General features: G+C 42.6%; 1 protein-coding gene and 1 long non-coding RNA gene across 2 annotated transcripts; both read left to right on the forward strand.

The window, feature by feature from the left end:
• The first annotated feature begins 3,083 nt into the window (after positions 1 to 3,083).
• On the forward strand, positions 3,084 to 16,676 carry LOC146966916 (uncharacterized). The gene is made up of 9 exons (XM_085764014.1): positions 3,084 to 3,192; positions 5,001 to 5,221; positions 5,269 to 5,391; positions 8,848 to 8,953; positions 9,259 to 9,573; positions 9,658 to 9,918; positions 11,013 to 11,315; positions 15,969 to 16,229; positions 16,333 to 16,676. Exons 1-9 carry the CDS (start codon positions 3,084 to 3,086, stop codon positions 16,674 to 16,676), a joined length of 2,043 nt encoding a protein of 680 aa, XP_085620140.1.
• LOC146966917 (uncharacterized) lies at positions 14,784 to 15,875 on the forward strand. The gene is made up of 3 exons (XR_015034563.1): positions 14,784 to 14,817; positions 15,036 to 15,112; positions 15,567 to 15,875. It is a non-coding gene; the product is annotated as an uncharacterized LOC146966917 (long non-coding RNA).
• Positions 16,677 to 17,282: the final 606 nt, after the last annotated feature.

Below are 17,282 nucleotides of genomic sequence, written 5' to 3' on the forward strand. Positions count from 1 at the left end.
CGACGTGCTTGTGTTTTTCCTCATAGAACGTCTCTGTTTTCATCCATATCCGCGGTGTCTGCCGTAAACTAAAAGATGGGGGGAGTGCGCATGTGCGTGCGCATGCGCAGAAGCGTCCTGGAACGGATCGTGTTCCGGGTACGGATCGGGCACTGACAGACGTCACACACCAAATGCCCATAGATATATATACATTCCAAACAAGCCCGAATGCGGCATCTACGTATATATATCTATGCCAAATGCCGCCCTTTCCCGTGTCAGTTGGTGACGTATTTTCTGTGGGACACAGATCTGTAGTCCGTAGAGCGGTCTTTACACAAAATACATTCTTCTGTTGCCGTTTTACGATAAACTGCTGATTTCTCTTCATGAAACGTGATGTTTTAAACAGGTAGAGGACATATTTTTTTCTCATGGCACAATTCAATCGGATCACGAAATAAAATTTTCAGTCTCATTCATTTGAATGGCGAGTTTTTCAGAGTTGAGGTCCCATGGCGCCGTTACTTCCTGCTTCCGCTTAGGCTCTCTAGTTCCACCCCTGTTATCCAGAAAACCATAGAAGAAGTTGGTCATGTGATCACATATTTTTGAAGGGGCATCCATTTCACTCATCCTATCAAGAAGGGAGACACATGGCTTGAGAAGAAAGCACATTTATGTTCAAAAAACAAGTTTTTTCCCTCCAAAGTAAAATTTCTATGATCAAGGTTTTTTGATTGCCATGTTTGAACAATTATAGATAACTTTGAAAACAGTTCACACATGTTTTAGTGCTTTATTAAGCTACACTATGAGTCTATGCAGTTAGCATGATGCCAGCTCAAAACAGCTGGGGAATCCTTTTTTCTCAAAATGCTGGGCTTGGGGTAATTTGTGCCAAAGGGCCTGGGTTAAGTTGTGCCAGTGGCAGTGCTGTCTGTGTATAGGAGAAACATGGCAGTGGGCACGGATTTGCTTGAAACTTAACATGTGTGATGAGGGACCGCCCCTGAACACACCTGCCCAGTCTGGTTGTGCTCGTAGCCTGGTGGATGAACGAAACATTGTGTTTCTTTGCGCCACAGCCCCCAGTGTGGTTCAGGACTCCGCTACTGCATGGGGACACGCGAGGGCCCGATCATCGCGTGCCACAAAACCACTTTTTTTTTCTAAAGCTATATTTCTGAAACGGTTGATTTAAGATTCAAAGTGATTGTTCCCAGGGATGCACAACATCCTAAACTATATGTACATATTTTAGTTGGAGGCATTATAATAATCCCCTTGCTTTAAAGGCAATTTAAGTAAAAATTGGCACTACTTACCCCTTGGCACTACTTACCCCGCTCTCGGAACTCCCAACTGGAAGTTGGTATTCTTCGTGTAATAACTCAGTAACTCAAACGGTCCATGGAAAACAATATTTTTTTCCCAGCGGATATCGTAGTTAGAACATCATTGAGCCAACTGTGGTATTTATTCAGTTTTGGGGAATCACGATGTTTAAAAGCATCAGCGGCTGCAGCTGACAGACCAGCTAACAGCAGCAAAGCCAACATCAGGACGTCATTTGTTAAAACCTCCCGTTGTCGGACACGTCATTAATAGTTAGCATGTTGTATGATATCATGTTGCAACTAAGGCTGTCTTTACTTTTTCTTACTTGTATTTTCTTCTTGGCTGTGTTCCTCTGATCTTGTGCACTTTTGTTTTCTTTTTCTTGGTTCTGGTTTGTCTCTTGTTGGTCTCATGTCTGTCCTGTGTGCAGTAGGCTACAGTAGGTCTACTGTACATCATCAATTTCAACTACTTGCATTAGATTGTAAGGCATTAATTTTGATTCTGCTTGTTAAATCATTAGTAAGCTCAGCTGAACCATGCAGCCATGTTGCGAAAGCCCAACACACGTGTGCAGCATTAAAGACCCACTCCCGTGAAAATCGTGTTTTTTGAGCTTTTCACATGTTCCTGTGGCATTTTTCTTGTGTTAGAGCACATATCAGCAGAAAAGGAAGTGCAAAATTGCATTTCTGAGTTTTTCTGCCTTCAAACTGCTGTGAACCAATGGCAGACGCAAACTGGCAGTTTCAGGGAGACTGGAGTTGAGGGTGTCACAGCTCCAGGGGAGGGCACTAGTGCTACAAGCTCCCGCCCCGCTCTGCATCTGGCTCAGAGGTGAACGGCTTGCCAGCTCGGTGTAGCTGTCAAGGTATAACAGGTATAGCTCACCTGGTAGAGCAGCTTGCACTGTGTGCAAGGACTATGTTCCAGTCTGGGATCAAATCCCAGTGTGGAGTTTTACGCTAAACGCGCTGAATCTGTAATTGTACAATGTCCAGCTGTCAGCAAGCGGGGGGGTGGGGTGCGAGGAGGTGGCTGGGCGGGTGCAGAGCAGCGCAGTCTCCGCCCACCCTCCAGAGGTGCATTGCTAATGTGCATGGCTAATGAGCTGCTTTTAAAATGGCCGAAAAGGGTCGCGGGAGTGGGACTTTAAATGTTCAGTGCTTTACTGACCTCTCCTGGATTGAAGGTTCACTTCTCTAGCTTCCTAGAAAAGGCAGAACAAACAACTTTACTGTATCAGTTTGATATGATGATAGTATTGTAAAACGGTACTGATTCAATGGAACAAGCACAAATTTGCACACTGCAAGAAGGGAAGTGGTACGATTTTATATTACTGAGCTGCTTTTTATACGTTTGGCACCCAGCTGATGATCCTGCAGCCAGCCATCCTGTGTCAGGCAGCAGTGCCATGGCAGGATAACCCCTACCTGAACAATTTAAGTCTATACGATTGTTTTCTACACTACCGAAGAGAATCCGCAGCCACTCTACCACAAGTGATGTCATCGCTTTACCAAAGTGATACTGTTAACTGGAAGAGCAGTGCCAACAGTAAAATGGAAAAATCCGGTGACTATTTTAAATTGCACATGTATCTGATGCCATGTAACAGGGTTCCATTAGAAGGCGCAGCAGCAGTTACATCTCCTGAGCGTACTCAGGAAGTACAACCTGAACTCCTCTCTGCTGCTGGCCTTCTACCGCTCATCAATCGAGAGCATTCTCACCTACTGCATCACAGTAGCTGCACCATGGCAGACAGGGAGAGGCTTCAGAAAATCATCAAGGCGGCCCAGAAAATCATTGGCCGCCCCCTCCCCTCCCTGACGGACATCTTCACCCCCCCGCTGCCTCACCAGAGCAAAAAACATCACCGAGGACAATACTCACCCTGGCTTCACTCTGTTTGACCTGTTGCCCTCAGGAAGGCGTTACAGGTCCATCAAATCAAAAACAAATAGACTCAAGAACAGTTTCTTTCCCACAGCCATTATCACTCTGAATTCACACATGCACTGATGCACACAGACACACCCCGGACTACCTCAACATATATTGCAATATACCCAACTACCTCAATGTACTGTGCAATTCACTGTGCTATATACTGTGCATATAATTTATTTTTATCTATTTATTTTATATTATTGAAAGTGTTTTTATATTGTATTTTTATGGTATTGCTTGTTTGCACTGAAGGGGGGGGGCTCTAATTTCGTTATACCGCGAGTATAATGACAAATAAGGCATTCTGAATACCATATGCATAGTATTTAGAAAATGGTAGAAATTGCAAGAATGACGGACTGAGGACCACCGATGCCTCTCTTACTTTATTTGTACCAGCAGCCAAATTTGTCTTGCAAAATACAAGTACAAAAAGTTCATCATCACCATTCTATACATTGCTGCTATGCATGGGCCCTTCAGGCTTAATGCATAGCCGAACTCATAAAGTGCATTAAGTGTACAAAACGTCTACCCTCATAAAGTGCACGTCATAAAGTGCATAAGTGGAACTCATCATCATATGATTATCAACATCGTCGTCATCATCACCATCATCACCACCACCACAACCATTGTCAAAACTTCATACCTGGCAAGACTTGCTGCAACTGCAAATGTCGTGCAGACAAATTTCACACAAAGCTCAGAACATCTGGACAAGTTTTTCAGGACAGGACAGTCATTAGTGAGCTGGGGTCAAAAGCAATCACAAAAGCGTTTAAATTTAAAAACTTTGAAAATTCCTACCAAACCAAAGGTAGATGCTACAGTTTTGAAACTTCACCAAAATGTCGCCCCAATACTGCTGAATCTTTTGTCCACTTAAACTCATTACAAATTATGGAGTCCATCACTCTGTTATTTTCAAAATCTCCTCCCACAATTTTTGCTCAATTGTCACCAAACTTGCTACAGAGCATCTCCAGACCGTCCTCCACAAATGATCCACACAGATTTTTGATTTATCGAAAATTGAGCCTACAGTGCATGAAAACTTTTGACTGTAAACAGTACTGTAAACATATACCACCCAATTCTTGATCAATACATTTTCAATCTTCCTAAAAAATAATTGACAATATTTTGGAGTCGTGGTTGATGAAGTTTGGCAAATATCAGAATTTTATCTGGTTTTATCTATGGTGGTGTCACAGCATGCCTCTCAATTTAAAAAGGAAAAAAAAAACTTGCCCAGCGCCAACCATTGACTGTGTTGTTTTCCTTAATCTTCTTCCTACAGTGGATGAAAACGTTTGACTGTAAACATATAGGCTACCATCCAATTCTTGCTAAATACATTTTAAACCTCCACCTGCACCCTGGACCCCATACCCTCCAAACTCATCAAGGACTATCTCCCTGTCATCTCCCCACTCATCATTGACTTCATTAACGCCTCCCTCTGCTCTGGTTCTGTCCCCCAAACCCTCAAACTGGCTGCCATCATACCCATCATGACCCTGACAACCCAAATAACTTCCGCCCCATCTCCAATCTCCCCTTCCTGTCAAAAATCCTGGAACGTGCTGTCGCCTCACAACTCAGAACCCACCTCACCTGCAATAACCTGTTTGAATCCTTCCAATCTGGTTTCCGTACAAAACACAGCACCGAGACAGCCCTCCTGAAAGTCACCAACGACCTCCTCCTCTCCTCAGACTCCGGACACCTCACCATCCTCATCCTCCTCGACCTCAAAGCATCCTTTGATACCATCAACCACTCCATCCTGCTCTCCCGTCTGAAATCCTCTCTCCACATCATCGGCACAGCACTCTCCTGGTTTCACTCCTACCTCTCCAACCGACAACAGTTCATCAGCATCAACAACTGCACCTCCCCCACCGCTCTCCTGTCACAAGGTGTCCCCCAGGGATCGGTGCTTGGTCCACTCCTCTTCATCCTCGACATGCTCCCCTTGGCCAGATCATCCGTCAACACGGACTCCAGTTTCACTGTTACGCCGACGACATCCAACTGTACATCTCCACCAAAGCCATCACCAACAACACCCACTCCACCCTCAGCAACTGTCAGCAAATCATGGATGTAAACAAACTATCTTCAACTGAACAGTGACAAATCGGACATAATCTTCATTGACCCCACATCCCGCACCAAAGCCAGTCACAACTTTTCCCTCACCTTTGATAACTGCATTTTGTCTCCCTCATCCCACACCCGCAACCTAGGAATCATCTTCAACAGTAAGCTAAGGTTTGACCACCACATCAACCACATCACCAGGACCGCCATAGCCCGTCTCCGCCCCTCACTCACCTTCTCTGCTGCAGAAACCCTCATCCACGCATTTATCACATCCAGACTGGACTATAGCAACAGCATCCTCTATGGTTCACCATCCAAACTCCTCAGTAAACTGCAATACATTCAAAACTCAGTCGCACGCCTGCTCACCCACACCCGCTCCAGAGTCCACATCACCCCCGTCCTCCGTGACCTCCACTGGCTGCCCATCACTCACCGCATACAGTTCAAAATCATCCTCCACCACCTGCACGGATCAAGCACCGAACCTGGGGGGACAGGGCCTTCTCCATTGCTGCCCCCTCCCTCTGGAACTCACTCCCCAAACCCATCCGCATCTGCACACACCTCCCTACATTCAAGACCATGCTCAAAACCCACCTTTTTAAATTAGCTTTTAATATATAATTTTTGTGTGTTCTATACTGTTTTCTGTGTTTTATACTGTCTCTGCTGTTTTTAACTGAATTACAATTTAAATTGCTGTATTTTATGATTTTTAAACTGTAAAGTGTCTTTGAGCATTTGAAAAAGCGCTTATAAATAAAATGTATTATTATTATTATTATTATAAATTCTGCTCTCATGGGAACAACTACAGTCAATCTAAGAGTGGCATTTTTAAACATCAGATTTTCTCTTAAGATGCAAAACACTTAATCGTTAAAAACAAATCACCAACATTTCCCTGCTGTCTAGATGCAATTTAGATATTATCAGATTTTTGTTTAGATAACAGTATTTCTGACATTCTGGCAACTGCTGCCTGACCAGTGATTCCCTGAGTCTATTTGAGAAGCCACACACCAAGACTCTTGTCCACACAATTCGTTCACTGAGTTTGGAGCTGGTTCTTGATGTCAGAGGTTGTGGGTTCAAGTGGTGAGGAGAACACTTTTTAAAAAAATTTAAAACTTCACCAGCGGCAACCATTGACTATATCGTTTCCTTAATCTTCTTCTTTTTCCTTCTTGTTCTGACGAAATCCACACACGATGGGCCCTAGTTTCTTAGACCAGGTGAAGTCTAACCTCAGCGCAGCATCGCCACGCCAACGGGGTGTGGCCCAGGTCCATTTCGCAAGATTGGTGGGCCGCGCAGTCAGACTTAGACCAGCGCAATCCCTCCCCTCGTCCCTCCCACCGGCGCAAACGGCAAAGAGGGAGGAGAGAGGGCGGGAGGGAGACAGGAGGAGGAGAAGTGGGATTAACACAGCCGATTCGGATCTTCACCAATCAAAGGAGCTCCTCTCCTCACCTTTAACTGCGCCGCGGGCGATGTGCACTGCAAGTTTGTCATTTTATACTTTGACATGGACGGAGGAGACAGCGACGCCAGAGGCCGAACCTCTCCCAGGAGGAAACAGCTGTTTTGGTCCGGAGGTCCGAGCTCAGAGTGACCAATAATGAGTTTACTAATATACTTAACCAGGATTGATCTGATACACTGAGAACCCCTATACGCAATCTAAGAAACAACAACTAATAAACTAATGAAGAAACTCACATTTATTCAAACCCTGTGTAAGCAAGATGAGAGGTGTAGGCTACACTAATCACAACATAAACAAACACCATGCTGAATGAAATCAGCGTAAAGGACGCTCTCTCTCTCTCTCTCTCTCTCTCTCTCTCTCTCTGTCCTCCTCTCTCTCTCTCTCTCTCTCTGTCCTCCTCTCTCTCTCTCTCTGTCCGTCTCTTTTTTTCTCTTTTTTTCCTGTGATAGAGATGCTGAGTATACTGTAGTAGGCTATATACTGACTATCTGATACCGAGGCTGTGGTGGACTAAGAGAGATGAAGATTTGTGTTTTGTTTTTCATTACGGCTGCGTGATGCGGTCGCCCTCTAATGAATTAATAAGTAAATAAATAAATAAAGCGATCATCACAACGGCAGTGCGTAGTCTCAACACGGCAGCGACATGCAGTCATCCACCCTCAGTCCTGCTTTTGGGACATCCACAGCTGCTTTTCAGTGCCAGTTCGTCCCTGCTGTGTTACTGTAATTCAGGTGGAGTTTCCTTTACGCGTGCCGACAGCCTTTGATCTCTGCTTTGATCTGAAGTCAGATGTGACGGGACAATCTATATAGATATAAATTCACGTGTTGATTCCATTAGTTGCATTAAATAGTGGTTATTGTGGATATTTATTGCATTGAAATGTGTCTGGAACTGTGGAGATCTGCCTGTGAGGTCTTGGTGACGTGTGTGCACTGCAGGTCAGTCAGCCAAACTTCCACTGCACCTGCTGCGCTTCGCCCTGCGCTGAGAGTAGACCTGGTTGGAGGTGGCGAGCTTTCAGCGCAACCTCGGCGGGACATTTTCGCACAAAACTTCCACTGCACCAAGCTGAATCTGTGACGCCTCCCCCTGCTGCGCGGCCACGCCTATCTCAGCGCAGCGCGATCTGCCAATCTTCCAATCTGACTTTGCACTAGGCTGCGCTGGTCGAAACTTGCATTAGACCGGCTGCGCTACCTTGCGCCACCTGCGCTGCCCCAAGAAACTAGGGCCCGAAGGCTCTCTTCCAGACAATTAGCTCAGTGAGTTAGGAGCTGGTTCTTGGTGTCAAAGGTTGTGGGTTCAAGCCCCAGTAAGGGTGACACATGAGGACACATTAAAATACCAGATGTCCTCAAAGGTGGTGTCATGGCATGCCTTTAAATTTAAACAGGAAAAAAAAAACTTGCCCACCGCCAACCATTGTATATAATTCTAGACGTTTCTCCAACATCCAAGTGCAGCAGAGCTTTCACTTCTTTCTCCAAAAATTATTATTTTTTTTTTTTTTCATAAGTTGTGTCTGATATTTCATATGTTGCTACACACTTAAACCTTTTACATTCATCACTGATCGACCAATCACATCCCTGGAGGAGGAGGAAATTCAAATAAATTTGGAAAAATTTGGCTGTTCATTCCATTTGCCTGTCTGTCAAGCTGGTACATGTTGTTTTGGCAGCATGGAGCACCAGGAAGTAAGGGAAAGCAGTAAGGGAAAGCAGTTCTGTTGTTCTATTGTTCTGCGATCACTGAATTTCTGTTTGCTCAAACATTCAAACTTTAAAGTAAGTAGCCTACTTTTACACAATACAGTTAAAACTGCTAAGGGTAAAGCTACCGTATATGTTACTCATATGATCTTGGTAAGCATTCTGCTTTACATGCTCTCAGTAGCATCAGGGTTCACGGTTAACAACCAGTTTTATACAGAAATATCCTTCTCTCTCTTCAGCGTTGTGCTGCAGTGTTGCTCAGTTTTGCCAGGAGAATGACCAGAGTCGAGTACATGTTTTTGGCGTATGTGATCTTTCAGTGGAATTTGAATCTTTGCAGAGGAGGTGAGTGTAGTGTCACAATACAAATACTCTGTCAATTTGTTCGTGTTTTTTCACAGAAGAAGATTAATTCTTTTATTAGTTTACGGATCCATTTGGGGTTTACTGATGTTTATCTTGCTGTTGAGCACTTTGAAACATTGTTTGGACAACTGCTTTATAAAAATGGTTAATTGTGATCATTTATGATATTATAGGAGTTTATAGGAGTTATGATTTGAGTATTTTATATCTAACTTCTACACGGCCAGTGTTGTGACAATTTCACCCTGAAGTGAAACATTACTGATGTCTTTGATGTGTTACAGACACTGAGGAGTTTGGTGTTTTCATGGGGAGCTGCATCTTACCATGCAGCTTCCAGAGCAGCACTGATGCAGTCATCCACTGGTATCAGTTGACACCAGGATATCATCGTGTCCACTCCTACTACGACCATAAAGACCAGCTGGAACACCAGGACCAGCGCTTCAGAGGGAGGACGTCTCTGTTCCAGGACCAGGTCTCCAGAGGAAACGCCTCCCTGCAGCTGACAGGGCTGGAGGTTCAGGACCAGGGGAGATACATGTGCGTCACCAGAGAGAAGAGTGAGAGGACTTCATTTATCAACCTGAAAGTGAGCGGTAAGAGAAACACAGAGTGTTAACACCAAATCATTCATCTGTGTTAATGTGAATGCACCCATAACAAGGCTCCTCTTTTTACAGCTCCAGTTGATAAAGTTGATATCCAGAAGGTGGACAACAACATCACCTGCAGCTCAGAGAGGATCTACCCTGAGCCTCAGCTCACCTGGTCCACCAGTCCTCCATCCAATGACACCTTCAAGAACACAACTGAAGTCCAGAGGACTGAACAGCTGCTCTACAACATCAGCAGCTCTCTGATGCTCACAGACCCTGATCTGATCTACACCTGCACCGTCAGCACTGACAGAAGCAGGAGGAGAGCCACTTTGTTTAAATCAAGTTAGTGTTGAAAAAGATGCAAGGTCGTGAAAAAGTATTTGCTCCCTTCCTGATATCTTATTTTCTTGCATATTTGTCACATTTAAATGTTCATGATCATCAGACAAAGATAGCCCAAGTAAATATAAACGTAGTTTAATGATTATTTCATTTATTAAGGTAAAAAATAAATAAAAGTGAAGTAGGCTGAGAGATCTCAAACACCAAAACACCTTGCCCTGATCGAAAGAAATTCAAGAACAGATGCAGAAGCTTTGTGACTCAGTAAACCACGGTGAGAGTCATTATCCACTAATGGAGAAACTGAAGAGTGCTTGACCTTGAGGTAACGAAATGATGGCCGGACATTCTCCTTCAGGAATTTCTGGTTGAGACCAGAATTCATGCTTCCATCAAACACAACAAGTCGTCCGGGTCCTGAAGCAGCAAAGCAGCCCCAGACCATCACCTTACCACTGCCATGTTTTACTGGTCGTGTGATGCTCTTTTTATGAAATGCTCTATTAGTTTTACACCAGATGTAACGGAACGTACACCTTCTACTCCAAAAAGTTCAGCTTTTGTCTCATCTGTCCACAGTAGAGTTTCCCAAAAGTCTCAGGGATCATCAAGATGTTTTTTGGCAATAGTGAGAGGAGCCTTTGTGATTTTTTTGGTCAGCAGTGGTTTTCACCTTTGAACTCCACCATGGATACACACGCCTTACCTCTTTAGAAATTGTTCTTGGTTCTTTTGTGACCTCCTGGATGAATTGTTGCTGCGCTCTTGAAGTATTCAGGCCAGGGTGTGGACACTGAAATTGAACTCAGCTTTCCAAAAAAATTGATTTATCACAGTTAGTTCATGATTTAATAATAAATGAAATCATCATTTAAAAACTGCATTTCATATTTACTTGGGTTATCTTTGTCCGATATTAAAATGTGTTTGATGACCTTAAACATTTCAGTGTGACAAATATGCAAAAAAGTTAGAAATCAGAAAGGGGGGAAATACTTTTTCACAGCACTGTATGTACAATCACTATGTATCTCAAAAAAAAAAAAGGTTTCTCATTTTTTATTTTTTTGTACTTTGTGTCGTCATCATTTCAGATTCTGTCAGTTGGTCCAGCTCTGACATAACAATCCCCTGCATGGCCTTCAACATCTCCAGAACAGACTTCAGTCTCACCTGGAGCTTCAACCACATTGAGATGATCCTGACCCAGACCAGAGGGGACGTCCTCTACACTGTCTCAGAGGAGTGGAGGCAGCAGGTGGAGGATGTGTCAGAGTCAGGAAGTCTCACGCTACAACACTTATCTTCACATCATGAGGGAACATACACCTGTGAACTGAGTGACGCTGAGGAGACGCTGGTAACCAACACCTTTCTAGTGACACAGAAAGATGGAGGTGAGGCAGCATCAAGGGAGGAACTGGTATCTGTAACATCTGTATGACCAGAATACTCCATCATGAGGCATCATGGGAAAGTTCAAGCAGCTGACTCTTTGTGTTTCAGAGAATTCAATTGGCAGCATTGAAATCACAGGGGCTGTAGTCGGTATTGTATTGGTCATCGCATCAGTCTGTGCTCTTGTATTCTGGTTGAAAAAGAAAAGAGGTAAAGTCATGTTCTTCCTTTACTGTTTAAAAATCCATTTCTTGTTTGTTGTTTGTGTGGGTAATGTTTTATTGGTTTATAACCTCAGGTCAACACAGTAACTCAGGGCAGCACTGTGTGGACCTCTGTCTACAGTAAGTAAACCTGTTGAAAGTCAGAATACACCTTTCATGAAATCACAACAGAGTTTATACTTTTAGGACTAAGTTTAATTCCTATGTTGTTTTCTAGAGTATTTTTTTGATTCACTCAGTAAATCAATTATTTTTTTTCCCTTCACTTGAAATCTATTGATTGAAATATTGAAATCTATAAAGACGAGAGTCAGGATGTCAGCTGAATATCAGCTGATCTGCCTTCTATTTTATTTTGTTTACAGGGAAATGCAGGGGAGAGAAGATGTTAATGAATCAAAACGTCTTCAGAGTGATGAAGTCGTGACCTACGGCTCTGGTGTCTCCGGTGAGTTTCCGTGGTTTCCTATAGCCTACCGTCACGCTGCCACTGAACGTAAAAACATGGCGAAACGACATGGCAGCCAGCACCGAGCTTACCCGCTCTCGAACACAAATGCTGAGTTTTCAACTGAACTCTGACAAATCTGAAATCATACTCATCGGTCCAAAATCCCTCGCCACATCGACCCAGAACTTCTCCCTCAGCATTGATAACACCAGCCTGTCACTCCTCGTTCATCCGTAACCTTGCTATCATCTTCTTTTTTTTTTTTTTTCACTTTCAAAAGTAGAGGACGATTTTACTGCTCCACATAAGCCACAGCCTTACTGAAGAGCGTGTACAACATATTAGGTACCACGATGAACACACCTGTGTTGCACAGGTAAAAACCAGTTTTTTTGTTTTTGTCCCCCCCCCCCCTTTTTTTTAAACCAAAAAGGCAAAAACAAAAATCCAGTAGACATTTGGTAGTCACTTTCTAGACACTTTTTCTCCTTCTCTGCCTTCTATTTCTTCCTCTCTGCACTGAGCACTTATGTTTTTTTGTTGTTGTTGTTGTATTTTATTTCCTCTGTATTTGGTTTTATGTAGCCTAAAGCATCTTGAGAGTTGTAAAAGCGCCGTATAAATAAAATGAATCATCATTATTATTATTATAAGATCAGACAATGCCACAGAGTTTATGTACAAAGACTTTCAAACTGTTGTGTTTTCTACTTTTGTTTATCAACACAATAAAGGAGCCGGCAAAGACGTTTTTATCGCTTTTTACTTGAGCTTCTCTTAGCATACAACCAGAACAGGATAAGACAAGACAATGACGTCATTACCTACTTAAAGATACAACAGAAATAAGTCTGTTCAATACACTACACAAACTCTATTAAGAAAGAATGGTATCAAACATGAGACATCAGCTCCGTATTCACCCCACCAAAACGGTACAGCTGAAAGAGGCTGGTGTACTCTTTTTGAAATGGGCAGATGTATGCTAATTGAGAACCATTTACCCAAACGGCTCTGGAACTATGCTGTTCAAACAGCATCCATACGAAACAGATGCTTTAATAAGCTAACAGGGAAGACCCCTTATCAGCTAACAGGTAAAATGCCAAATTTATCCAAAATGCAAAAGTTCGGATCTGAATGTTATACATACAAACAAAGGAAAGGAAAGCTTGATTCCAGGTGTGATCAGGGACTTTTTGTAGGATACGACAAGAACAGCCCTGCTTACTTGATTTATCATCCTAACACCGAAAAGATTCAATAGATAGGTAGATATAGTTTATTGATCCCAAGCTGGGAAATTACAGAAAGAAAACATAGACTTGTCAAATTTGTGTACAAAGCAAATGTGGAAAAGCAAACACAAACAGTCGAGATGGAACAAAACAATGATGAAGACAGAATAAAACATCTCTCTCTCTGCCTTCCAACTAGCGTCTCCTGGCTGAAAACCAACCTCTGACCCAGAGTCACAGCTCTTGTCTCTGCGCAACGAGACACAAACACACTGAAACGTAACCCATAATCTCTTGTTTATGACAGAGAAGACTACACATCATAATGTGTATATGGTATATAATGTTATCCACTGCTCCATGGATTGATTTCCCGCTGGCTTCATTGAATGGCTTGGAGGAAGGTTAGAAAAGCAGCGGAAAAGTCAATGTCAATGTCAATGTCAGAAAAGTCAGAAAAGTGACCGGACTTGGTTGTTCAAAAAACACAAACTGCACAATGAGTAAAAAAGAAAAAAAAAAGTCTATCTGTGAATGGACCTTCACATGGAGCAATAAAGACAGATGATGTGGTGGTGTTTGTCCAGCAGAGGGCCATGTAGCTCAGACAGCAAACACTAGGAGAACAGACTAAAAAACATAGGCTACTGACTTTATCTTTACCCCTTTAATGTTAATGTTTTAACGCTGCAGACTTGGTATAAATATTAAAAATACACACTAATGTAAACACACTGAGCACTCTCAGTTGCCCCCATCTTTTGCAGCTACTTTACAAAAGCATTGTTCAGCCCATCCTCCTTCACCGCTCACCCTGCTTCTCTCTCTTAAAGGACTCTAATGTGCTTGAATGAATGAGTGTGTGTGTGGGGATGGGTATACTGCATGTTGCGACAGCTCTATATTTATGTTTTCTGATCTGTGATTGCTTCCTCAGGGTTTGTACAGAATGTGAAATCAAATAAACTATATCTGAATCCGAAATCCCATCAATCGAATTTCCTGTAGTTGTCTATGCACTTTTTTTCCTCTCTGACTCTATGGTGGAAATTTAAAGGTCAAACTAGGACGTTGATCCCTGACCTAAATTAATTAGTTAATAGTTAAAAATATATAGATTATCTGGGTGTCTTCACTGTGAGAGATGACAGCTTTATGTAGTGGTGTAGTAGCAGTGACGGACTTGTCATGTTGGAGGACAGACAGACTCAGACTACCAGCACCTTTAGGGCTTTTTGACACTGATGGACAAAGGTTGAAGGATACACTGTATTTCCTAACAGAGCAGCTTCACTCATTTATTTCACTGCAGAACTTCCATTTCTTGTCACCTAAATAAGAACCTTTTAATCCTTAAAAAAAAATCAGGTTTAATATTTAAGTGTTTAGTTACACTTTAACCACACATTTGTAAACCTGGTCTCTGCTGTGCCTCTGTCTGTCAAGTTGGGGCGTGTTGTTTTGGCAGCACGGAGCAGATAAGCACCAGGAAAAAAGAGAAAGCAGTAAAGTGTCAGCTCTGTGATCATTACATTTCTTTTCTTGCTCCATGAGAGGTGACGGATCAATCATTCAAATCTTGAAGTAAGTGCTTCTATAGGACAGACCCTTAACTTTTCCTTGTACCCTTAATAGTTTCAACTATCAGCTGTATATCACATTATATTGGTAAATATCCTGCTTTACATGCACCCAGTAGCATTATAAGGTACACAGTTAATAACAGTTTTGATGTATGACGTATTGAAATGTCCTTGTATCTCTCTCTCTTCAGTGCTGTGCTGCAGTGTTGCTTAGTTTTGCCAGGAGAATGACCAGGGTCGAGTACAACATGTTTTTGGTGTTTGTGATCTTTCAGTGGAATTTGAATCTTTGCGGAGGAGGTGAGTGAAGTGTTACTGCAGCAACTGCTGACGGGACAAAATAAATACTCTATGTTTTTTCCAAGTACTTCAAGTCAAGTCAAGTGTGTCCTGTGTTGTAGGGTCACAGCCCTCCACCTGTCACCTTCTAAATCTATTTACTGAGGCCGATTATTGGAAGAAGGATCCTGCTATGATCAGTTTTGATGATTTTACTGATGTTTATCTTGCTGTTGAGCAATTTGTAACATTGTTTGGACAAGTGCTTTATAAACTGGTTAATCATTATCATTTATGATATTATAGGAACAAATGGCACCCAACTAAATTTAAGTTGTGTTTTTGCTGATGTGAGTTGAAAGTCATTTGTTTCTGTGAATATTTTTGAGAATTTTACATTTAGCTTTGAAGAGGCCAATGTAGTGGTTGTTTTGCCCTGAAGTGAAACTTTGCTGATGTCTTTGATGTGTTACAGACACTGAGGAGTTTGGTGTTTTCATGGGGAGCTGCATCTTACCATGCAGCTTCCAGAACAATACTGATGCAGTCATCCACTGGTTTCAGTTGACACCAGGATATCATCCTGTCCACTCCTACTACGACCATAAAGACCAACTGGAACACCAGGACCAGCGCTTCAGAGGGAGGACGTCTCTGTTCCAGGACCAGATCTCCAGAGGAAACGCCTCCCTGCAGCTGACAGGGCTGGAGGTTCAGGACCAGGGCAGGTACAAGTGTGTCACCAGAATCAACAGAGAAGAGAGGACTTCATTTATCAACCTGAATGTGGACTGTAAGAGAAACACAGAGTGTTAACACCAAATCATTCATCTGTGTTCATTTTAATACACTTATAACAAGGCTCCTCTTTTTACAGCTCCAGTTGGTAAAGTTGATATTCAGCAGGTGGACAACAACATCACCTGCAGCTCAGAGAGGATCTACCCTGAGCCTCAGCTCACCTGGTCCACCACACCTCCGTCCAATGAGACCTTCAAGAACACAACTGAAGTCCAGAGGACTGAACAGCTGCTCTACAACATCAGCAGCTCTCTGATGCTCGCAGACCCTGATCTGATCTACACCTGCACCGTCAGCACTGACAGAAACAGGAGGAGAGCCACTTTGTTTAAATCAAGTGAGTCATTATGAAGACATGTACAGTCACTATGAACTATAGATATCTTTATAATATGTTCTCGCTTTTCATTTTTTTGTACTTTTGTGTTAAATCATTTCAGATTCTGTCAGTTGGTCCAGCTCTGACATAACAATCCCCTGCATGGCCTTCAACATCTCCATCACAGGCTTCAGTCTCACCTGGAGCTTCAACCACAGTCAGATGATCCTGACCCAGACCAGAGGGGACGTCCTCTACACTGTCTCAGAGAGGTGGAGGCAGCAGGTGGAGGATGTGTCAGGGTCAGGAAGTCTCACGCTACAACACTTATCTTCACATCATGAGGGAACATACACCTGTGAACTGAGCGATGCTGAGGAGACGCTGGTAACCAACACCTTTCTAGAGAAAGACGGAGGTGAGGCAGCATCAAAGGAGGAACTGGTATCTGTAACATCTGTATGACCAGAATACTCCATCATGAGGCATCATGGGAAAGTTCAAGTAGCTGACTTTTTGTGTTTCAGAGAATTCAATCAGCAGCATTGAAATCACAGCGGCTGTATTCGGTATTGTATTGGTCATCGCATCAGTCTTTGGTCTTGTATTCTGGTGGAAAAAGAAAAGAGGTAAAGTCATGTTCTTCCTTTACTTTTTAACAATCCATTTCTTGTTTGTTGTTTGTGTTGGTAATGTTTTATTGGTTTATAACCTCAGGTCAACACAGTAACTCAGGGCAGCACTGCTGTCTACAGTAAGTAAACCTGTTGAAAGTCAGAATACACCTTTCATGAAATCACAACAGAGTTTATACTTTTAGGACTAAGTTTACAATTCCTATGTTGTTTTCTAGAGTATTTTTTTTTGATTAACTACTTTAGTGGAACTACAGTTGATTTCAGTATTTCAATCTATAAAGATGATCACATGTCAGCCATCTGAAACTTTAATTTTTAATTGAATGCATGACATGGAAACATAAAACTAACATATGAAATAACATAAAAATATCTGCCTTCTATTTTATTTTTGTTTATAGGGAGATGCAGGGGAGAGAAGATGTTGATGAGT

Source organism: Trachurus japonicus, chromosome 20 (genome assembly GCF_045865225.1).
Source record: "Trachurus japonicus isolate A0001 chromosome 20, Traja_1.0".
Taxonomy (NCBI): domain Eukaryota; kingdom Metazoa; phylum Chordata; class Actinopteri; order Carangiformes; family Carangidae; genus Trachurus; species Trachurus japonicus.